The sequence below is a fragment of the Photinus pyralis genome, unplaced genomic scaffold (genome assembly GCF_008802855.1).
Source record: "Photinus pyralis isolate 1611_PpyrPB1 unplaced genomic scaffold, Ppyr1.3 Ppyr1.4_LG6, whole genome shotgun sequence".
In the NCBI taxonomy this organism is placed as follows: Eukaryota; Metazoa; Arthropoda; class Insecta; order Coleoptera; family Lampyridae; genus Photinus; species Photinus pyralis.
In genome coordinates, this window is record NW_022170663.1 from 10,439,955 (window position 1) to 10,464,042 (window position 24,088).

At 40.4% G+C, this 24,088-nt stretch overlaps 3 protein-coding genes across 8 annotated transcripts; 1 reads left to right on the top strand and 2 right to left on the bottom strand.

The window, feature by feature from the left end:
• Nucleotides 1-86: 86 nt before the first annotated feature.
• LOC116174218 (protein henna) lies at nt 87-2,960 on the bottom strand. Of its 3 annotated transcripts, XM_031492110.1 has the most exons (6): nt 2,817-2,960; nt 2,418-2,765; nt 1,022-1,682; nt 707-969; nt 425-654; nt 87-370 (listed from the first exon to the last, which is right to left on the bottom strand). In XM_031492110.1, exons 2-6 carry the CDS (start codon nt 2,490-2,492, stop codon nt 214-216), a joined length of 1,386 nt encoding a protein of 461 aa, XP_031347970.1. In that variant the 5' UTR covers nt 2,493-2,765; nt 2,817-2,960; the 3' UTR covers nt 87-213. The 3 variants fall into 3 exon arrangements, with proteins under 3 accessions (XP_031347970.1, XP_031347972.1, XP_031347971.1); XM_031492112.1 differs by lacking the exon at nt 2,418-2,765 and having other exon boundaries at nt 2,766-2,939; XM_031492111.1 differs by lacking the exons at nt 2,418-2,765; nt 2,817-2,960 and adding an exon at nt 1,733-2,062.
• A 2,106-nt stretch (nt 2,961-5,066) lies between these two features.
• LOC116174217 (signal peptide, CUB and EGF-like domain-containing protein 1) lies at nt 5,067-9,416 on the top strand. 3 transcript variants are annotated; one of them, XM_031492109.1, is made up of 7 exons: nt 5,067-5,197; nt 5,507-6,247; nt 7,671-7,849; nt 8,021-8,159; nt 8,211-8,843; nt 8,887-8,940; nt 8,993-9,416. In XM_031492109.1, exons 2-7 carry the CDS (start codon nt 6,061-6,063, stop codon nt 9,274-9,276), a joined length of 1,476 nt encoding a protein of 491 aa, XP_031347969.1. In that variant the 5' UTR covers nt 5,067-5,197; nt 5,507-6,060; the 3' UTR covers nt 9,277-9,416. The 3 variants fall into 3 exon arrangements, with proteins under 3 accessions (XP_031347969.1, XP_031347968.1, XP_031347967.1); XM_031492108.1 differs by having other exon boundaries at nt 5,068-5,197; nt 7,671-7,927; XM_031492107.1 differs by having other exon boundaries at nt 5,071-5,197; nt 7,671-8,159.
• A 2,603-nt stretch (nt 9,417-12,019) lies between these two features.
• LOC116174214 (fibrillin-2-like) lies at nt 12,020-22,421 on the bottom strand. Of its 2 annotated transcripts, none has more exons than XM_031492102.1 (9): nt 22,288-22,421; nt 20,693-20,776; nt 17,271-17,573; nt 13,287-17,222; nt 12,904-13,237; nt 12,579-12,855; nt 12,430-12,532; nt 12,288-12,385; nt 12,020-12,229 (listed from the first exon to the last, which is right to left on the bottom strand). In XM_031492102.1, the coding sequence occupies exons 1-9, from the start codon at nt 22,337-22,339 to the stop codon at nt 12,074-12,076; spliced, it is 5,343 nt and encodes a 1,780-aa protein (XP_031347962.1). In that variant the 5' UTR covers nt 22,340-22,421; the 3' UTR covers nt 12,020-12,073. The 2 variants fall into 2 exon arrangements, with proteins under 2 accessions (XP_031347962.1, XP_031347963.1); XM_031492103.1 differs by having other exon boundaries at nt 12,085-12,243.
• Nucleotides 22,422-24,088: the final 1,667 nt, after the last annotated feature.

The window sequence follows — 24,088 nt, forward strand, 5'->3', positions numbered from 1 at the left end:
GTTTTCGTTACTTTCATATTTTTCCCAATAAAATATCCCTCCTCCCGTAGGAGAAAGAGACATGGGTTGAGAAAAGAAAAACCTCATTTTGTGTAAAAATAATCATCCGTAATTACAATAAAATAAACATTTAAAATAAATTATCTCCTAAATGCCCAGTATACAAGTTACATAGAACTATGTTAATACCTTCATAGATACCCACTACCCACATTACAATTTCCTCAGGCAATCTAATAATATTTGCATTTCTTGCGTAACATTCTGCACTAAAGTTTCTATTTGCGGTTTGGAATCCAACACTTCGATACTTTCGGTGTATGCATTGTATCTGACTCCAAACCTCCTTGGAATTGTCGCGGCATATTTTCTACGGAAAAATCAATGAAAATTGATGGATGATGTCTTACTCGTAAACACCTACATCATTCTTTCCTTTGCATCCTCAAAACTTTCCGCAACGTAGTAGACGGGTTGATACTCGGTGATTGGATATTTTTGCATCGCTGTTTTCGCCGGTTCGAACGGCCTTATCTCCGGCTTGTCAGTGAGGGCATACTGAAGCTCCCCATACGACGACAGGAGTCCCGCTCCGTACGCCTTGACCTCACCGTTTTCGTGACAAAGGCCGAATTCAACGGTGAACCAGAAGCACTAAAAGTTCACGGGTGAGTCCTGGGGGGTTGCAAAGTATCAGTCGTGTTACCGTTGCCAACTTCTCGATAAAATCGTCTGGTGCGCCTAAGGATGCCAAACCGATCTCCTGGGAAAATTGCGCGAAAGCTGGGTCTGCGAACAACGGCGCATGCCCCAGAAGCTCGTGGCAGACGTCGGGTTCTGGAGTGTAAAATGGCCGGCTGGAGTGGCGTATGTATTGTGTCGAGTGGAACACTCTAAAGGCCAAGCCGGCTAGGAAATCGCGAGAGGAAAGTAAGCCGGCCACGGGACGTAAGGTGAATCCTGTACAGTCTGCAAAACAAACGTTAGAACTATAGATGACACTTTGGGCTAGTCCTCATACCTTTGAGGAAATTTGAGACGTCTTCCAGTTGGGGAATGTTATCCTCTCGGTAACCGCAGTTTTGCATTAATAGTGGGAAGACGTGGTTGTGCTCCTTGCACGCGTGTGTTCTATAGAGCGTGTGTAGCTGCTTGAACACCTTCCCCCATGTCTCAGTTTCTTCCTTCGTGTAATCGACGTGAGGGAGCGGTTGGCCGTGCTTGTAGTGGTAGGCGATGTCAGCAAAGTACTTTCGTCGCTCTCTGTAGACGGCATCGGTAAATCCTGGATGATCGGAGTCGAGCTCTGCACCGTAAGACAGAATTTGATTCGCGAACTTATCCAAGTCGCGAATGCGACGGGGGAACCACGGAACAGTGTTAATATTATCCTTGTAATTGCGAGATATGATGGTGAAATGCTCGCTTAATCCTCGAACTTCAGTGATGGCGGCTCCCATGTCACCACCAGGTGCGCATTCCACCATAAATTCGTACCCGCTTGGCGTTCTGGAAGATGGACGCGATTCGATGTGCATAAGGTTGACTCCATGACGCTCGAAAATCTTCAGGTATCGTGCGAGAATCCCAACCTCTTCCTCTGGAGGTGAAAAGATCAGGCAAGTACTTTTCGCAGAGTCTCGTCCTGGTTTGATGTAGTTACCCCCGGGCATTAGCTTGGGCTAAAATTAAAAAAATTGCAATCACTATACAGTATTCAAAATAAACTCACATCTTCAATTATTTTCCGTTCATAAAGAACCATTGTTTAAATGAGGCTGCTGTTATAATGAGATGATGCAGAAACGAGCGATTTTTATATGGCTAAATTTGCACGATAATTACTGCAGTCATTACGTTGGCATTGGTAAAACCGATTCATTATATTTCCTTTTTTTGCATCATTCATGCCCTTATGAAAGCCTAATTAAGATTTCATCATGCAAATCTATCGCAAGCACAGCACATGCGTAATATTCCGGGGATAGTTCCCATATCACTTAAGCCAAAAGTGAGATTCATTGAGAAAGTTTAAACCGTGGCGTTGTTTTCAACAGTCTTTAAAAAACGCCAATAATAAAATTAATTATAAAGTGGCTGTGACTTTGGCACGCCCAATGCTCATATAATCGGTATTAGTTATATCACAGATAAATTGGGTATTTTATCTGTGGTTATATTGAGATTTAAAAAAAACGGTAGGTCACTATCTCACACTTAACAAATTATGGAAATAAAAACTATTGTTTTTGACACATCTATAAAGTACGTAGTGGACTGGTTCAATTAACCACAATTTGTCTTAAAGACTTGTTATCATTAAGCGATACCAGTCGCCTTGGCCCGATATTTTAGTAAATTGCATTGAAGGCTACAAATTTTGTGGTCCAAAAAGCAAAAGTAACAAAAAAACTCACTGTATCAGGAGGGCTTCCCGTTGGAGAAGACTCCTTCGGCGTCGATGGTATCGGTATTGAACTTGAGCGCATCATTTTAAAATGAATTAGTTTGTTGCACACCTCGAATGGAACTAAAGAGAAATGCTAACTTCGGTTATTTAAACAATCTGTCGTGGGCAACAACTCCAGTTTCAACGTTGTAAAATTCGCATCTTATTCAAATGGCATAATTTTGCACAATTTATGTTTCTGGTTTACATTTCCAGTTTCCCAACATTCCTTTCAGTTAGTAATTATTACTAATTGGGTTGATATCAGTAGCGCCACTTTCTCGTGTGTGACACACCTGAACCATTGCATACCTACCTATTAATAAATATACAATGTCTGAATGTGGTGTGCAACTGAAATACTCACTACGCTACTGTACCGAAATGGTATCAACAAATACGTCAGGGTACACACCCCTTTGACGAACGCACAATAAACGTAGTAGGAAACTACCAAGACACACCCTCATAACTTCAACAAACACTCAAAAACACAACAGACTAAAAGACGCATTTTTATATGCGTTATATAACATTGGCAGGAAATTTTTCTGCGTTTTTGATTAACCTTCATACGACCAGTTTAACAGATAGATCCGCATATTTAAATTGGTTACTAAATTGTTATAAATTCATTAAACTCGACCAAATAAACCAGTCATAGAATAATTTGCGCTGCAATGTCGGCGGTAGGGTTTCTGGGTTGGCCTTCATATGCATTTGGGTTTGTATAATTATCGGTTTTGTTTTATTGTGATCAAAAGTGCCTCGACTCGACAAGTTTAATAATGTGCCTTGGCACTCTATTGCACCTGCGCTGGAGTAGAATGTTTCGGTAAAATTATTTTGGATTGACGCAGTAATCTAGCTTATTTTAATGTAAATTACGTTAAGTGCCGATACCATTCTTGATCACACACGGTCACTGCCGTGAAGATTTATATTACTGCGTATCTACGTTTCGCTCTGGAAAAGTTGCGAGTTTAGGAAAGTTACAAAATAACGAAAAAATAAACCGATACAACGGCATATCGAAGGATTCTCAGTATTACCAATGTATCACTTTTTTAACGGCCATTTATTTTAACCTTGCAAAATACATACAGGGTGACAATTTGAAAGCTTACCACCCCCCATATCTTAGTAAATAAACGAGATATTTAAAAAAATCAAAATCCGTTTCGGTAATTCGGAGGGGGAATCACAATGACATAGTTGGCGACGCACCCCCTCACACCCCCTGCGCCCCAGCCACCCCAACTTTAAATCTTAAATAGTGACCCCCCATGTGTGATACGTCGTTGGAAAGCTCTGAAAAAATGCTTTCCAACCATACCAAATAGCATTACATTTAGGTTAGTAATTATCGTGCAAATCAAAAAATAAACATGGAAAATCGTATTTAACTTGAACTTCGAAAGCCGACTCGACAGCAACTCATTTTTGATCGCCAGTTATAATCTATTCTCAAACTCTTGTCGAACCTTTTCAAATGTTGGTTTTGCAATATTTCGACATTCTTGAATTATTCTCTGTCTTAGTTCGTCTAATGTTCGCCGGTTGCGTTTTAAATACGACAGATTTCAAATGTATCATATTAGTTTATTTTTTGATTTGCACGATAATTACTAACCTAAATGTAATGCTATTTGGTATGGTTGAAAAGCATTTTTTCAGAGCTTTCCAACGACGTATCACACATGGGGGGTCACTATTTAAGATTTAAAAGTTGGGGTGGCTGGGGCGCAGGGGGTGTGAGGGGGTGCGTCGTCAACTATGTCATTGTGATTCCCCCTCCGAATTACCGAAACGGATTTTGATTTTTTGAAATATCTCGTTTATTTACTAAGATATGGGGGGTGGTAAGTTTTCAAATTGTCACCCTGTATAGTAAAACAAATTGAAAAAATGGGGTTTTTTCCCAACGATCTTGGTGCATAAATAATGATTTTGGCATGTTTTGTTCAAAATACATGTGGCCTCAGAAAAATAATTTAACATCTAATAATCGCACATGCGTGGTTATCATATCATGCGAGCAGTCTTATCCCTGCAGTATACAGCCACAAGACAACCTTCGGGAGTAATCTCTAGTCTGCCAAACGCGGCGACTTTGCCAGAAAGCCCTCTTTGCTTCTTCGGCTTTGAGCTGAATATGTTTGCTCCAATTCAGTTTTTTGCCAAGTATGATACCTATAGATATTCCACCGACTCTGAAAATTGGAGGTGTTCTTGGAATAGCAGGGGAGAGTTCGAAGACCCTCTACCTTTATTTTTCTTGTGAAGAGAACTACCTCCATTTTGGTCGGGTTGATTGACAAGGAGTATTCCCTACACCATTATTCGGCTGTTGTAAGAGCTGATTGCATCAGTCTGCATAGAGTAGCCTCAAACTTGCCCGTTATTAGTATAGGTATGCATACGCACCAGCGTACACTAGCCCCTGTCATTGATGCGACAGACGAGGCTGTTTACAATTAGGTTCCACAGAAGCGGCGATTGCTATCACCTTGGGGGCATCCTCTCACTACTGTGTTTCGTCGCCAACGTTGGATGGGTGCTGATCTAAGATTCAGCAGCTGCGCAATCCAGCCTCGTACGACTTTCGTTACGTCGTGGTGGCGTAAAGCCATATATATTGTTTCGCAGGTTGTTTTGTCAAAAGTCCCTTCTATATCTATGAATACTCCTAGTGTGAACTGTTTCGCCTTACGACGCAGTGCAGGGCAGACTCTGTAGATCTTCCTGGTGAGTAGGTATATGTGTGTTGGTTAGGGTGCAGCGGAACCCAACGTGTTAGCGCCGTATCCCTTATTACAATCTTTCAAATAGATATCAAAATGATTGGGCGGTATGCTTTAGGTGTAGAGTAATCACGCTAGGTTTGCGGGGATAAATTTCGAAGTTTTATTACGCAGAAGAAAGTTCGAGAAACCTTAGGCGGTAGTGACAGGTTTTATTTTTTTGGGTTTGTCTATGAGAGGATATCGCAATTTGTCGTGGTGCACATGCACATTCAAGACTAGAGTTGAATGCGTTGTTTCTTATCCTTTTCAGGTTCTTCCATACCTGCACTTCGGTTGCAGGGTTGGGACAAGCAACACGACGCACATACTTGGAATGACGGTGACAATTTGGACGGTCGTCGTGTTACGGAGCTCGGACTGTTTTAGAGAACCGACGTCTTTATGTGGTCAATCCGTACAGCAAAAGTTGAATAACATTTTAATGTTTCTGACCCTAAACGCGAATTGATAGAAACCATTGACAACTTGTCCAAGACTGGCGGACAACTTAAAAATCATAAAACTCTTCCTTGAATTATTGGCTCTGATTAACAAATGACGCTAGATGGCGAAAATGCTGTAGGTGACAGTGACCCCAGAATTTAAGCGAGTGATCGCACATTGTGCAAAGCTTAGACTTTGAACTTCATTCGGCGGCCATAATTAATTCTTGGCGCGCCTGAGTGAACTTGAAATTGCGAAAAAAGAGGAATTTTTCGTTTTATTTGCAACGATTAGCCAACTCGCAATGTAAAAATTTATGCCGGCGGCCGTGCGTTTGATGATTCAAAAATAGACATGATTTTGAGTTGAGCGTGTTAGGTAATGCCTGAGACGCAAATTCGTAAACAACTCCCCAAGAGCGGATTTAAATATGTAACTAGCAACATTTTAATTCCATCAGTTCTTAATGAAAGAGTGTACACGCCACTTTCCTTGGAAGTTTCATTTCTGGTTGATGCGATCATGAATTTTCTCTATTTGGTAGCTTTATTGTCGATTTGCTCTAAAGGTGAGTTGCTTATTGTTATTCTTTGCCTAACAGGCCAGGTGCGTCTACCTTTACATGGTTTGGTATATATCTAAATTCGCACATAAGTATATGAAATAAGAATAATAGAATGCCTAATTATACATTTACCTGCAGGTGAGTGCAATTTCGTAAGTCATGACGAATTCAAGGAAGTGTAACCACCTTCATTTTACGAAATGACAACTGTCGTGTGGCCATTCACTCCTGTCGGTTTATCTTTTTTCTCCAAATATCTGTTGCAATAATTACGAAGTGCGCGATGACCCCGTTCGGAAATAGTTTTTCACATCCATTCGGTTTGTTAAATCCTTTCAGTCCGCTTATCTCTGCCATAAAAGTTTGATATTGAATAAAACTTCCGTGTGGGCTGCTTTTGGCTTATAGATTTACTCTGTCTGCATGTGGTTTCGAACCATTGGGAAAAAGTGTCGTCATACGACTATTGTGGTATGCGGTCGTGAATGTATCTATATTGTATAGCTTTTTTTTATTAGTGGTGGGGCTTCGTTAAATGAAAAATGATCGAGGGTGGTTATGCATAATATGTAGTATACGAGTATTATACCAAGGGACTAAAAAGTGTTTTTTTTAATCTTGAGGGTGCAGATTGTTGCCCGAAAGGTAGGTGAGGACCCAAGGTTAGTATATTACAGGCACTAACAAGCCACTCGATCCCCAATACTGGAGTTACGAGGCAACCTGTAATATACTAACCTTGGGTGAGGGCAACAAGCACCCGAGGCATTAGGACGCACTTTAGTCCGGTGTGCTGTGGTATATACGTTATTTTTTGTACTCCTGCAGTCAGCTACAGCAGTTTATTATTTCAATGTTAAAGCCCAAATTTGAAAGAACAACAATTTGTTTGATTGTAGCATCAATATACCTACCTATATAACTCTCGCCAGGAAAGATTGCCGGTCACAGCACACCTTGTGTCGATCTACAATCTATGTTTTTCTTAAGATGCGAGCGACTTCCGGAATAGGATCGTGCCAATGTCGAACGAAGTGTCTTTTTGTTCAACATTGACACGATACTATCCGGGAAGTCGCTCACATCTTTAGAAAAACATATAGATTGTAGACCGGGAACAAGTGTTCTGTGACCGGTAATCTTTCCTGGCGAGATGTTTATGTCAAAATTGCGACCCTATAATAATAATCAAATGTCAGTTTAAAATAAAAACGACAGCGCAGGAATGATCCTCCCAAATTCAGAATGATAGATGGAAGTCAGTATAAGTATAAAATATGGTGCAAGAACTAAAATTAAGTGAAATTTAAGATCTCCCCATGCAGTTAAGTTTTCACTGATTCCATTTACCCCATTCTGCGCTGGAACAAAGCAAGCCACCCTTCAGTAAGGCAATATATTAAATTTTCATTTATTCACGTTACAGGCAGTCTCCACTCACTTCAATCGGAAGGTTTACACGAGAGAGATTCCAAAGTAAGATTTCTACCCACAACTAGCGAACAGACGGGTAACTACTGGATAGCGACAGACCGCATTAAACGCAACGGCGATAACGTAACCGGCATCTCACCACCGACGACACGAAAAAGAAAGAAGGCCAGGGTAGGTACAACACCAAGAAGCCTAAACATTACCGGAATAATCGGGTACCTAAATGAGAATATAGGCGACAATATAAAGGTGATTAACCCACAAGTTAGTGCGCATTTCAATGATTTCGGTCGTTCGGTTATTAAGCACGATGATGTTGATAACGTGATGGTGAATTTGAAGGATCTACAGAAGAATGTGGGCAAATTTGAATGCAATATCGACAACGGTGGTTGTTCGCAGTTCTGTAGCGAGGCGAGTCACAGGAAGTGTAGTTGTTTTAGTGGATTTGTGCTGGCTGGGGACGATAAGAGTTGTTTAGGTAAGCGTTTGGTAGTTAGGGGGGGGGGGTTGATTAACCTGTAATTTTTAGATATTGACGAGTGTTCCAGTGGTGGAAATGGGTGTTCTCATTTGTGCATCAACACGCACGGCTCTTATCGGTGCGCGTGTCCTCGTGGTTTGAGGTTGGGTGATGATCAGCGAACTTGCGGTGATGTCAACGAATGTCTGTTGAGGAATGGCCACGGACCTTGTCAAGATAAGTGTGTTAACAGTCTAGGGTCGTATGAGTGCAGCTGTACCTTGGCAGGCACACGGTTGGGTTTGAATCGACATTCTTGCGTGGATATCGACGAGTGCACAGAGGGAACGAGTGGGTGCTCACACGAGTGTATTAACGTAGTAGGTGGCGCCTTTTGCACTTGTCCTGCTGGAATGGAGTTGTGGAGCGATTACAAAACATGTCGCGAATCTTCAGGTTCAATGGAACAAAATGATGCACCCGCAGTTGCAGTTGTTGCCAAAGATGAAAGCATCTGTCCGCCGTTGGCTGCACCCGAACACGGCTTCTTCTACTGCTCCCAAAAAACAACGGGGTATTCCAATCGAGAGGATGCACTCTGCCAACTAGTCTGCCCTAGCGGCTTTAAGACGCTTGGTGACTACAAAGTGATATGTAATCCGAATGGAAAATGGAATGGACCTAAAACCGGAAAATGCCTGGGTATGTTACTAATGCTCGAGTTCGCAAATTAATCTTTCTTCAGCAATTTTAGAGCGAAATTTTAATCCGTTGAGAAACTATATCGACTTTATATGGGGTATGTATGTAAACGTTGCGTATTCGTGTTATTCGAGTACCTTGTTTTCCAGATTATCCGAAACCAAAGATAATATGCTCCGCTTCACGCTTGTTGTACGTGAAGAAGCAAGATCGACTGGCTTACGTTAGCTTTTCACTGCCGAAGACGAATGTAGATTGGAGCAACGTCCAGTCGTACCCTCCCGAAATCAAGAAGAATTTAGAAGCTTATCTACCTCAAGGAAACCACTGGGTAGTATTCAAGGCTACACATCCCGAAACTAAGCTTACTGCCAAATGTATTATATCTATAATTGTGAAGCGAGAACCTCAAGAGTCCATCGACGGATCATGAACTTACGTGTTGGATCACAACACACTAATTAGTAAAAACTTTCGTTTACAGTTTATCGACAAAGATTTTGTGCCAATTACACTGTGATTTACAATAAATGTGTTCTTTCGTATAAATGGAAGTGCAACAACTTAACTTTATTAAATGTTTGTTATGATTTTATGGTTCCGAATTCCGATCCTTCTCTTTCCTGTGGATTTCTGCGTGGAGCTCGTTGTTTTGAATCTATTACTTAGTGTGTTCATAACCTTTTCGTAAAATAATAATAATACTGCGACAAAGTCCAACCCCTTTCTCCTAGTGGTGTTGGCTGGAAACGCGTAGACGGATAATGGGGCAATGGCATCCACCTCTGGGTTAACCTGCCGTTGGTGTGTTTTGGCGGGTTCCTAAAACAAGAGAACAGAAACGTCAAGGTGACTGGTGACTGGTGAGACAGATTTCGTTGAGCCTGTCATTCGGAATCACCATATCCAATCTCACCTAAGCCTGTGCGAAACAAGTTGCGCACATTTGGGGACATTGGCAGTGGCGTAACAAGACAGCTCGGGGCCTCGGGGCAAATGGTCCTCGGGGCCCCCTATAAGTACTAGGCACGCATTAAAGTTTTTAATAAGAATCGTTTAAATAAAATCACCTTAAAACAGTCATTTTTTTAATCTATACTTCTTATTAATTGCAAAATATAAAATCGGAACATACTAAACGTTTAATTTTTGAAATAATAATTACATACATATTTGACGAGCCTAAGTTATGTAGAAAATCTAAAAGTCTCTTTTTCTACCCTTGCATTTGCAAATCCTTGATTACTTGGGTCAGATCCATTTCCGACGCGATTTTAGATGCAATTGAAAGAAATGCTAGATTGATCAATCTTTTCTGACCCATTTGAGATCTTCGATAATTTTTTATGATTTTCAACTTACTGAACGATCGCTGGAGACTTGCCACAGTTACAGGTAATGTTAAGAATAATAAAAAGTCGTGAACATCTGAATAAAATCACTCTCGAGAATCCCATATTGTTTGATGATTAGTTCGAAAAATTCGTTCGTTGACATTGTGCTAGTCAAATCACTAAAATGAGGCATGGCACACATTTTTATATTTTGTATACTACACATCGTTTTCTACGTGTGGCTGGCACCTTTCGGGTTGCGGGGCCCCCGAGATTGCGGGGCCTCGGGGCATTGCCCCGAACTGCCCGATGGTAGTTACGCCACTGGACATCACTACGGCTATGAACAAGGTAATATAGAATCGGAGCTGATGTTGTTGAATCCAAACAGAATCAACCGACGGCCTCGGTCAATACTGAGAACAAGCAACGTGTGAAATGGATCTGATACTTACTACGCTGCTATTTTCAAATTACACAACACGAAACGAAAGGAATTCAATATGGTGCTGCTTTATACAAGAAAATGCTAGATAGGTATCCGGAACTACAACACAAAACCATGCAAAACATACTTGATCAGAGACATTCTGTCATGCATAATAACCGCGTATCCGCTGATATAATAAACAAGATCAATCAAACAAGAGGTATGTATAAAGAACTGAGGGAAGAAGAAACTGGACATGAAGAGGGGTTAAACAATTATGATGATGACAACTAATAAGAATAACCTCTGTTCTATCTTCCAAAATTTATAACCACTTACTAACATAATAACGGACTTCTAGACGAAGAACATAAAGGATGTAGAAAGCGTTCCAGAGGATGTAAGGAGCAAATAGTGTTAGATTCTATTATTACAAGACACTTTAAAAAGAAAATGAGATCCATTTTGTCTCAGTACTAATCGAATCGTTTGTGGGTGCGGTTGCACGAATATTTTAAGGTTGGAGTATAAGAATTAGCTTCCTGGCAAAATGGAAGCGGGGAAGGAGACGTAAACATTTTTCCATTTTCAACCTTACGTACGTAGAGTAAGTGATGCCTCTGGTGAAAAAAAAAAATAGCAAAATCAATTTTAGTTCACGTTTGGCCATTACAAATAGATATACTAAATCGTGTTAAATAAATTTTGATTAAGACCAGTGCCCAAACGAATGCATTAATTTAGATGATATCGTTGAAGAAGACCCCAACTTAGGTGTGGATACCTATTACATTACTAAATTATTAGAAATAAACACTTTATAGCCTCACAAAGTCGAGTTTACGCGACACGCTAAATTATTTATTTTTTTTACAAGTTTTAAGTAAATAGTTCAGTTTTAATGTATACCCAGACCTAAGTTGAATATGTATCTTACACACTCTAAAAAATCTCCGCGATTGATGCATTCGTTTAGGAGCTGGCCTAATTTGAAAATCATATGTAAAGAATACATCGAAGGTCTCTAGCTGTACATACCTACAGATTCGGTTGAATTGGCAAAGTTGTGTAGTCTTTGATGCTGTTGGGTATTCCGGTACGATATTTTGAAAAAAATAAATCATTTCGTAGATAATTGGAAAAAAGTGAAAATCTCCATTTTTAAAAAGTTTCAATATTTTAGTAACAAAGAGAAGCTAAACAATAAAATCTAAAAAAGTTAAATCCAAAACTAATATTATATCAGGGATCAATCTTTGATGTTTCAGTTAAATTTAAGAATCTCTTGTTTCCATGGAATGATGGAAATTATAACTGGTCACGAGCATCGCACGGCACCATGGCAAGTAGGTATGTAATAGAATCACGTCTTGCACAAGCCTTGGCGACTTACCGTAAACTTGCAACAGATGTCGATGTTAAAAAGGTCAAAGTTTATTTTTTACAAAATTACTTAAAAGTACATCCTAACAACATCTGTGATACCAATAAAACGGGCGTTTTTTCACTCTCTCATCGCCGTTCAACCTTGACCTTGACATTTCCTTGAAATGTTGTAAATTTGCTGGTCGTTTAACTCTGATGTGACTCCAGTAACAACCTTCCTGGCTTAGAATGTCATTCTACAACGAAACCTCTAATTATATTTATTTATAGGTACCTACTATGTAAATGACTTACGTCGTGATGATCGGGTTTTTTTGACATGTAGCGAATGCCATCGGGACAAATAAGGATAGCTTTGTACTCCTGAGGTCTAGTTTCTTCGGTTTCGTCATCTAAATGGTGCGGTTAGTAAAGGAAAATGACAGGGAGTACTTACTGATTATGTTAATAGAAAAGTGGCACCCTCCCTTATTACCAGCTTCGTCGTGTGCGACGTAGTTTATCTGGTGCAAACCTGGTCCGAACCTTGAACCGGGCTCCTGAAAGGCAAACGGTTAGAAGACGTACGCCTATAAGATTTGACACCTTAGATTTGTAGACTGCGGCTATTTTAACGTTATCTTGAAAACGAGGTTCGTTCCAGTCGACAATTAGACTGTGCTCGTGCCTGGATAATCTGTACTCCATGTCTCGGGGACAGTCTAAAACCGTAGGCGCCTCTTTGTCGAAGACCGTTATAATAAGGCGACAACTGATGTATTTGCGGTCCGATGGGGTTTGAGCGTGAAAGTGCACTTCGCTGCGCCCAGGAGGTAAACGAGTAGTTAGTCGCTTGCCCCAACTCGGTTGTGAGCTTACCAGTCTGAAATAGGTGTCTGATTTATCTGACAAGACAATGTTGTGGGATTACCTCTCCCAATCCACGTTCGTTTCCGGCTGAGTGATTGTAACCTCTACGTAATTTTGGCCGGGTGGCAAAGTGTAACTTAAATGGCCGCCATTGGGACACTTAATAAACGGGTCAGGGGCGGTGGCAACACAAGCCCTCCACATTGCGGAACGGTCCAGTTGAGGGTGGAGGCGTTGATTATCGTGGCAGGTTATGCTCTCATAGCCACGCGTTGGTTGGTAACCGGCTTCGCAATGCAACGAGCAGGTTTGGCCAATGAGCAGATCGTCTGTTGAGCAATTAATTGGGCTCCACTGACCTCGCGCCACCGGTGCAAGTTTCTCACAGGTGTCAGCTAGAAATTGTACGCTTAGGCTCGGGATGTAATCAACGATTGGACTTACGCCGACAGTAGGAGACGTAGTTCCCCCACGTACCGGAGGCGTCGCAAACCCTTCGCGATTTTCCATGCAATTTGTAGCCGGAGTTGCACGATATGATACACTCGGCGGAGGTTTGGAAGAAGTATTCTTTTCTGTTAGTGGTGTCGCACTTAATACGGCCATTACGTGGGGGTAACAGCTGCTTGCAGCGTTCATATTGCTTCCTACAGGTTCGGTCGTCTGTGTTCAAGACTTGACCTGGTCGACATCCGCATCTGTATCCACCTGCATAGTTGCGGCAAATCTGCGCACAATGGCCGTTACTTTCTGAGCACTCGTCGATGTCAAGACACGTTCTTTGGTCCGTGTTCAGTCGATAGCCCGTGGGACAGGTGCAGATGTAGCTGCCGGGTGCATTTTTACAGCCGTGGGAGCAACCGGCTGTGTTTCTACGGCATTGGTTGAGCTCCTTGCATACTCGCCGATTTGGGCGGAGAATATATCCAGGCGGACATGCGCATTGTGGGTTGCCGTTGTGATTGATGCAGCTGTGAGAGCAACCCCCGTTTTCCTTGGTGCATGGATCAAAACTAGAACAAATTTTTCCTTCAAGTGTTAAACCGGGAGGACACGAACACTTCGGTTGCCCATTAACGTTGGTGCACTCATGAGAACAGCCGCCATTGTCGGTAGAGCACGGATTCATTTTTACACATCGACGGTTGTGCAGTTCCAAACCTGGTGGACATGTACAGAGTGCTACACCATTGAGGTTGTTACACGTATGGGAGCAACCACCATTGCTAATGGAGCAAGGGTTGCTCGGTTCGCATTGTTTGTCCACTAATCGCATATCTGGTGGACACTTACACAAAGCTTCGCCATTAACATTCACACAAGTATGGGAACATGCACCGCTGTCGAACATGCATGGATCGACCAGCACGCATTTTTTACCGTAAAGCTGGTAACCAGAAGGACATTTGCATCTGATTTCGTCATCCTCAAACACGCACTGATGGGAACATCCCCCGTTGCCGTTAAGGCACGGATTTACTAGAACGCACGTGCTATTCTCTAATTTGTGATTTTTGGAACACTCGCATTTCGCAGACCCGTTATCGTTGAAGCAAGTGTGTGAGCAACCACCGTTGTTAACGCTACACGGATTAATTTTGATGCAAATCTTTAGATTCTTCAGCCTGTAACCTTTGGGACATGAACATTTCGCGAATCCGGCTACGACTGTGCAAATATGAGAGCAAAAACCATTGTTCTTGAGGCATGCGTCGATGATGTGACATGTTTTGTTAACCAACTCGTGGTCTTCGGGGCAAGAGCATTCCGCCAGTCCATCCGAGGTTACATTGCAGTAGTGGGAGCAATTTCCGTTGTTTACTCGACAGGGATTGAACTTGTGACACTTTGAATTCTCCATGTAGAAACCTGTGTGACAAGAACATGTAACCTGGTGATTTACATAGTCACATGCTTGTTCGCAATTGCCATTATTGATAGTACACGGGTTTTCTTCGACGCATTGGCCATGGATCAATTGCAAACCGTCTGCACAGTCGCATTTTAGTATTCCATTGGAGTTAGTGCAAATATGGGAGCAGCTACCATTTTTGTGTTCACACCGGTTTGGTTCGGCGCAAGATGTGCTGTTAATTAAGATTAGTCGTGGTGGGCAATGGCATATATGTTTCCCATCGACATTTTTACAAAAATGTGAGCAGTTACCGTTGTTAATCTCGCATGGGTTGTACGCTACACAACTATTACCCTGCAAATGGTAATTGCTCGCGCAGTTGCACTGCACCAAGCCCTCATCCGTGATTGAACAGTTATGGGAGCAGCCACCGTTATCTACCAAGCACGGATCCAACCTAAAGCACAAAGAGCCTTCGGCACTGAAACCGTTTCGGCAGCTGCAGTGCACCTTCTGATCTTTGTATTCGCAATCGTGTTCACAATCACCGTTGTTGATGGTGCACGGATCCAATTCGTTGCAAATGGTTTGGTTTACAAGCACTTGATCGTCAGCACACCCGCATTTTGCATGCCCATCCACATTTATGCAAAAATGCGAGCACCCCCCATTGTCAATCTCACACGGATCTGATGGCATACACTCGTTGTCGATCAGACGAAATCCAGCGCGACAGGGGCACTCCACTATACCATCAACACTGATACAAATCTCGCTACAGTTACCGTTGTTGACCGCACAAAGATCTTGCATCGTACAGTTCTTGTCCTCGGGCGTAAATCCTTTTGGACACGAGCACTGTGCCTCGCCTTCAAGGGTGACAGTGCAATTATGCGAACACCCACCATTATTGGCAGAACAAGGATCTATTTTCTCGCATCGAGTTCCGTTCAATTCGTAACCATCGCGACACGAACACTGCACCTGCTTCTCAAAGTACTCACAGTGGTGATGACACTCGCCGTTATTAATCGTGCACGGATCAATTTCGTAGCACTCCCTACCGACCAATTCAAATCCACGAGGACAGCTACACACCGCCTTGCCACCGACATTCTCGCAAATATTAGAACAACCCCCATTTGCGACACTGCACGGGTACAAACTGACGCATGAGCTCCCACTCAGCGTGTATCCAACGGGACAACCGCACCTGGTCGTGCCGTTAACGTAGTCGCACTGATGAGAGCAATTTCCGTTGTCAATCAAGCATGGGTTGACCACGGAACATGTCTTTCCATCATCACCCAGATAATAATTAAAAGGACAAGCGCAAATGTATGACCCGACGTTGTTAATGCAGATGTGCGAGCAATCGTTGTTAGTGATACACTCATTCTCATCCACGCACTTCAATGACTGCACCAGCTGAAAGCCAACGTGACAGGAGCAGTGATAGGAACCGATGGTGTTTTGACAAATTTGGTCGCACTCGTTCTTCGCGCTACACTCATTTATATCTTCACAGGTGTAGTTATCGCTCTTAAGTACGAATCCATCGAAGCAAACGCATTGCTTTCTCCCCTTTACCATGGTGACGTTGTGAGAGCAGAGCACTTCAACCGGTGGCGTTGTAAGCTCGTACCCCAAATCTGTCGCACCACTACCCTCAATTTCCGCGTCTTCGTCGTCATAAAGCTCGACCATTCTGGTTCGTTGCGTCGAATTTACAATCGTGTTCTCGGTTGGAATGGCATCCGTAGTTTCACTATCTATGTAGTATCCGCCGGTTGCAGTTTGTTCTTGTGGCAATGTGGAACTGAGGTAAACTTCACTTGTAGTTGATTCAGTGAGAGCTTGATAACTTGTAGTTAATACAGCTGCCGTGGTGGTGGCTACTTGAGTAGTTGTAAGCTTGTTTTCTTCCTCGTTTTCATGAGTAGTATGCTCTTTAGGAGTTTCTGTGGTACTCTCGTCAGCATCAAAAAAGATAAAGTGTTCAGTAGTGAAGGTAGTGCTCCCTGATTTCTGAGTTGTCGTTAGAGAAAAAGGTGTTGTCTCTATACCAGGAGCGGTGCTGGTCTCTAAGCCCACATCAGTGACAGTCGTGAATCCCGAAATTGGTGTTGAACCTTCCTTTTCCACCTCGTTACTGTATGTCGGGGTTAATGATTCTTCCTTTTTAACGAAACGTTCTTCTTTGTAGTCAAAATCTTCATCATAATTCTCCAGTTCGTCACTCTCTTCGTATGCATCATCGTAAAACGACGACTTTGTTGTGATAAAGCCGTTATATTCATCATCACTGAAGTTCAAGATTGGATTGAACGTGTTTTCCTTTTGATTGAAAACCAGCGGTGGTTGAGTGGAGTGAGATGCATCGGTGGTGAACTCGCGAGACTCCTTTGCACCTTGTATGGGTTTGGGCGCTTCTTTGTGTGTGTATTCTTTTTCGCTGTACTCGTCCTTATCGTTAGACTTGTAATCTTCCTCGTCATATTCATCATCGTCTTCATCGAAAGGGTCTGAAAACGGCTTTTAACATGCATACCCGAAGACAATGAAAGACTTACCATCTCCTGGTACTTCAGTGCAAACTGGAACTTTTCCAACCCACTCCCCTCTGCTACAGTACATTTTGTCAACATAATCCTCAAAATCGTATCCGTCGGAGCAGAAGTAAAGGATGACCAGAAACTTTTGGTTTTTAGTCCCTTTCCTTTCAGCAATCCTTTTTGCGAAACCATGCAACACCTGAGGCGCGCTGTCTAGTGCATCTCTCGAACAAGACGTGTCGAGTAGCTTTAATAAGTCTTCAGGTACACGCTGTAGGTCAATCTTCTTTTCATCTTTTTTATGCCGAATCTTGTGGTGTGCTGCAAATTAATTAAAATAACCTCAACGTTTCTTTAATAAATACTAATTAAAATGAGAGTGCCAATAAAACAAATTGGTTTCTATTATTTGCTAAAATGGATTTGAAACTAAATATACCATTTTGTTGTGTTAAATGACTCACTTATTGGGCCGTATGAATAACAGACACAAAAACAGCATCGAAACCTTGTAGCTTGCTACATAGATTATAAAAAAGCTTTCGACTCTATACCACACAGCTGGCTTCTTAAAGTATTGAACATCTATAAAATTGACCGACACATACAAAACTTTCTACATACCATCATGCAAACCTGGAAGACAAAAATACTTGTAGCTAACTCTTCAACAAAGATAGAAACAGAATCCATTGAAATAAATACAGGTATATTCCAGGGTGACTCCCTAAGTTCATTGTGGTTTTGTTTGTGCCTTAACCCACTCTCAAACCTTCTCAACGATACCACCTATGGCTTTAAAATTAAAGATCAACAAGCAGGACAATACACAATCAACCACCTTATGTACATGGACGACATTAAGGTTTACGCAAATAATAAAACGCATATGCAGGCATTACTTAGAATTATTGAAGAATTTACTAAAGATACTGGCATGGAATTCGGAATTAGTAAATGCAAATTACTGTACATAAGAAAAGGAACATATGAGACCAATCAGACACCAGAAACACTTAACAATGAAACACTACAAAATATGGCACCAGAAGAAACATATAAATATCTGGGTTTTGAGCAAAATACGAACATCAATCATTCACGACTCAAACAGCAACTAAAAGACAAGTACAAACATAGATTGACTCTCTTACTTAAGTCGAAATTAAATTCCAAAAATCTTTTTAAAGCAACCAACACCTATGCAGCACCGGTAATCGGATATTCGTTCGGAATTATACGATGGTCACACACAGATATTGACGAACTAAACAGACTGAACCGAACACAGCTCACACGTTACCGTAAGTTACACCCGAACTCGTGCATCGAACGTATTACGATTATAGTAGACCTGAAGGAGGAAGAGGCCTCGTTGACTTCCACACATTGTATAACTCTGAAATAGACAACCTCAGACAATATTTTCATAGCAAAGATACTCCACTACATCGCACAATCATCAAAGCAGATAGAAGATACACGCCACCAAATCTTCACGAAGAACATGCACAACGAGAACATTCACACACAATTACACAAAAAAAGGAAGAATGGTCACGAAAAACATTACACGGCAAACATTATAACATCGTGCAGAACCCGTATATAGATCAAGAGTTGACCTACAAATGGCTCACAATGGGACAAATTTATCCTGAAACCGAAGGCTTCATTCTGGCCATCCAAGATAACGTCATTGCAACCCGGAACTACAGAAAATTTATAATAAAAGAAGCGATCGAGTCGGACACATGCAGAAAGTGCCATCAAACCACCGAAAATATTTACCATATAACTGGAAGTTGTAAATTACTTGCCGGCACAGACTATACTGAAAGACATAATGCAGCCGCTAAGATCATACATCAAGAACTTGCCCATAAACATAAACTCATCCAGACACAGCGCGTACCGTATTACACCTATCTCCCGGATAATGTGTTAGAAAATGAATCTCATAGGCTGTATTGGGATAGAACAATATACACTGATAAAACTGTGACCAACAACCGCCCCGACATCACACTCATAGATAAGGTTGCCAAACAAACATACATCATAGACATTGCCGTACCAAATGATGTAAACGTCATTAAAAAGGAGCAAGAAAAGGTCACAAAATACACGCCTTTAGCCATAGAATTAAAAGAAGTTTGGAGACAAGAGGTTGTGAACATAGTACCACTTGTCATATCGGTAACAGGAATCACCAGCAAAAACTTCACGCGTCACCTCAAGACACTCGACCCACTTACACTCACACAAATATGCAAAAAGCAATTATTCCATTATCTTCCATAGTTAGAAAATTCTTACATCAAATACAATAGTAGATCGCACGACTTGGAAACAACCCGTCGTGTAGTCATAGATCCGCAACGGCGAGAATAAGTTAAATAATAATAATAATAATAATAATTTTTTAAATTGGCGGAAACTTGAGCAGAAGAAGAAAATGAGAAAAACTTGAAAGGAACTTGAAAAAACAAATTTGATGAAAACGTAAAGAATTTTAAGAAAATTTGAAAAGACCTTGGTGAACTTTAAGATGGATTTCATTGCAGTTCTTGTCGAATTTTCGGAGCATTGAGGGGAATGTATATATATGGGAATACGAGAATCTGAGAGCAACTTGAGTAACTCAGGTCGAAGAGAATCGAATTTGAGAACTTGATATGTATTTTAGCAGAACTTTAAGAGCGCTTGCGATGAACTTGAAGGAAATTTGAACCTTACTTGAAAAGGGCGACGTGAAAGATGATTAAAAAGCGAATATAAAATCTGTGGATCTCAAATAATAAACCCAAGGTGGTGGGCGGGCTATTTTCCTTTAATCAGTAATCCGCCTCTGATTAGCCATCAAAGTCGAATCTACACTATTTCTGCTGACAATAGGGAGATTAGTAAAAATTGTACTAATGTCCGTGGTAGAGATCGTACAATTTTAAATCGTTTCAAGACAATTGGAAGCTTCATGATCATGTACCGCGAAAAATTCTTGGAACGAGTATAATTTCTATCGGACCTTTAAGAAACTTGAAGTTTTGCACTTTAACCAATCAAATTTCTTCATTTAAAAACTGATGTTCATATCAGTTCGTATGTTATGGGGAACGTTTCTAGTAATAATTAATTTCCGATATACCTAAATATCTTATGATCAGATTTATCATTTAGCCACCACTTCTGTCATTCCATTATGCATTACGTTTGATTTGTTGTGATAATTTTAGAATAAATTAAATGGGTGGGTCCATAACGGTGTCGAAGATCTTAAACGGTTTGTCAACCTGTCAGGGCAGGATAATTTTTAAGATGTATTTATGTTGGCAAGTAAAAACCGTGTTGAACTATTATGATTTATGGATCAGCACGCGTAATAGTAAGTATATTAGTTAAATCTCGAGTTAAATGTTAAAAATGTGCTGGTACATTACCTGCGTGTGTTAGTGATTCGCCTTGTTCCTGATGAACGGAGTCGAACTGAACGTGTGGAATACTGTATCCATAACAATCTAAAACTATAAAACAGACCATTAATCAAAAATGACATCATCACCCTTTAAAAATGGGTCAGTTTGATGATATTTGATAGCATTTTAGTCATCTGGTTCAATTACATATGCGGAAATTTTTTTTCATTAACTGCAAACCACTTGGGCTTGCAATTGGCAAGCGGGCGTTTTCTACTCGATTAAAGTAGACAAGTGCACGGAACGAGACCAAGTTTATTGAATGTGCATAAATTATTTATGCATTACGACACCCATTTATTTACCGAAGCCAATTGTGTAAAAAGGACCAAATTTACTCGAACATAAATCTCGTATAAAGAAACTAACAGTTATGAACGGCTGCCCAAGTGCTTCCAAAATTCTAAACGGGCGATAATTTTTCTGTTTATAGCAATTTACATCAATTATCAGTTAATATACGACGTTTGTTTCTAGTTTTCAAGAATTTAGAATTTATATTTACGTACTGTCAAGTGTCAATGATCATACTACTATGTAGTTTTGAGGGAAATCCGATTCTTTATCACATTGAGACCGGCCAACCCAGTGAGTCTATCTGTAACTCTCTCAAGTAGTTTGTCGCTAATTTGCGGGCAAAAATTCCTTAAAACAATCCCCGCTAATGTGTTCTACAAATTTGAAGGAATTAAGTGGGTGAGTTTAAATGTTGCCTTTTGATAGACGTAATATAATCCTACATGACTGAAAATACATCACGACGCGGTCTTCTCCAAACCAAAAGAGTATGCAAATTTTGAAATCGTCCATTAGCCGACGACGATGAAAAAAATAAAATCATCTCGGAAGATGTCACAGAATCAATTAAAATAATGGCTATATTTAGGTAGGTACAACTTCTGACTTTAAATATAGAAAGTAGGCGCGTATAGAAATTTGTAAGTCATTAATTGAAGGACCATTAATTACAGAATGAAAAGGTAGGGAACTCTAGGAATGCCGTTAGTTATTATATTATAACAACACCCTGTCAGGTTAGGATGCCCTATTTATTACGATTGGCCAATAACAATCGATTTAATTTATTCATAATCATAAGTTTGTCGACCTAAATAAAAGGCGCCATAAACATGTAGGTGCGGCAAGTTTCCTAAAATGCTTAGGTATAGTTGATTTACATTTTTCGACTAACAGAAATTTTTGAAAATTAAATTGAGTGCGCGTTTTCTTTTTGGTAATTTAGCGACACCGACGAAAAGTTAGTTGAGATTCCCACACGCTCTTCAGGTACCATAGCAAATAGAAAATGTAGGTATACACAATGGTGGGTACCATTAAATTGTAGTAATAACTAATAACACAGCAGTGTATACCGTGTTTTTCTTTTTGTGAAATTTTAATTAGTTTTACTTCTAATAATACACGGTGAACATTTAATGACCTGCTTTAGTCGCGCGGCAGTCAACTTTCGGTTATTTTTAAATGGGTGCCTTTTCCGCATTTAGTAGGTAGGAAAGGGCGGGCAAAATTGCGCGAGGTTATAAAAAAAAGGTACTTACGTAAGTTGAAGATAATAAAAATTAAAATGTGGCCACAAAACGACTGCAACATCGCGTTTTGCTAACTGCATGCGAACGCGTCTGTTCTTCTTAACATGAGCTTCTCTTAAGCACTAAAATCAGAATACACAAACTTTGTGCAGTCAATTCTTTTTACTAGAGAACCTCTTCGTGTAGTTCATTTTATTATTTGCTTAGTCGAGGTTCCATGAATTATTTTTGTGAATTACGGTTTGCGTTCAGTTGTAACCGTGGGTGTGACTCAAGTCAAATTTTTCAAAAATGGGAGGTAAATAACCTTTTGCTCAATGGTCATTTTATTTGCATCGATTCATTCATGTAGACATTTATTTGTCCTTCTCTCTGTTAAATCAATTAAGGATATGAAAAAGTTTGACCACGTATGGTTAACGAATTACTCAGTTCGATGTTGATGAACTTTGCTTTAATTGGTTTAGATTGTTGAAAATCTAGAAGTTAAAAAAATTTAATGTGACAAAAACGACACTATTAAACTATGACAAGCTATAAAAGGCATTGTATGAAAGATGGCATATATACTTAGTCATTTCGCTTCATCGTAGTGTTTTTACTGTCATTGCACTGCAAGAAAATGACCAAGTAACCACGAACATGCACCCACAAGTTCCCTTTCGGCCAGAATTATTGTGCGGCGAAAGTCCTTTATTTGTGATGGTAACTTCCAGCTTTATACTTGTCCAAAAAATTCGTCGTTAAGACACGGGTTTTTGGGGTTGTGCAGCGTGCATGACGAAAGATGCATCCATCCATCGGAGGTTCAGTTGTAAACCAATAAATTATCGTAGGTACCTACTGTTTTCCTGGTGGTAACAAAAATAAGTACAGATCATGTGCTAAGTTAAGTTTCCCAGAGGGATTATTATCCTAAATTAGCCCCTATACATAGGTAATACAACAAAGTGTGACGTTAGTTAAGATGGCACTGCTTTTTGTCAATTCACGCCGCATAAACGGCCCTAGCTCTGGGATGTGCAAGTAAAAAGGCATGAGATACTTTACAGCGGTTAGTTCGTAGGGCATAAAAATCTTCGTAGCTTCCTCGTAACTTACCATAAGGTTAACCGGCACCCAGTTTCTTTAAAGCCTTTACTCTCCCTGGTATAAAATTAGGAAGATATCAAGAAAGTATAACAAAGAAAATACTGATTTATTTATCCACAAAAGAAATGAATGTTCCTTCATTAAACTTACAGATCATGTGGTATGATCGTAGACTAACTTAAGTAAACTATTTCTTAAACGAATTCAAAGAGTATTGAGTTGATCTGAACAATTTTAAGAATTCCAAGAAATGGAATGAACCGCAACATAGAAAATAGGGAAGTTGTGTATAAAAAAACGAAGAAAAAATGGCAAAATGTCGTTTCTTTTCGCATTTTGACTAAAACAAGATTCTCATTGTCGTGGACAGCATACAACCAATGATAAAAACGTCTCTGAAGTGGCGCTTTTAGCTGAAGTTGGTAGGTTTACATTATCGATGAATTGCTCCATTACAGCATTACAGCAATAATCAACGTTTTATTCATTGGTTGGTTTACTAAGCGAAAATTTTTCAGACATTGACTAAACAGATTCCGCAATCAAGATTAATCACAGAATAAGCAAATGTTACAACGTATAATAACTCTGAGTATCTAATAGAAGTAAGCAAAACAAAACTATTTCGAGAGAATGCGGATTTGTGTGTTATTCACTCTTTCCTGTTTTTTTACTAACAATCAAAATAAAAAATATCAACTTTTCCAGTTACCTAGGT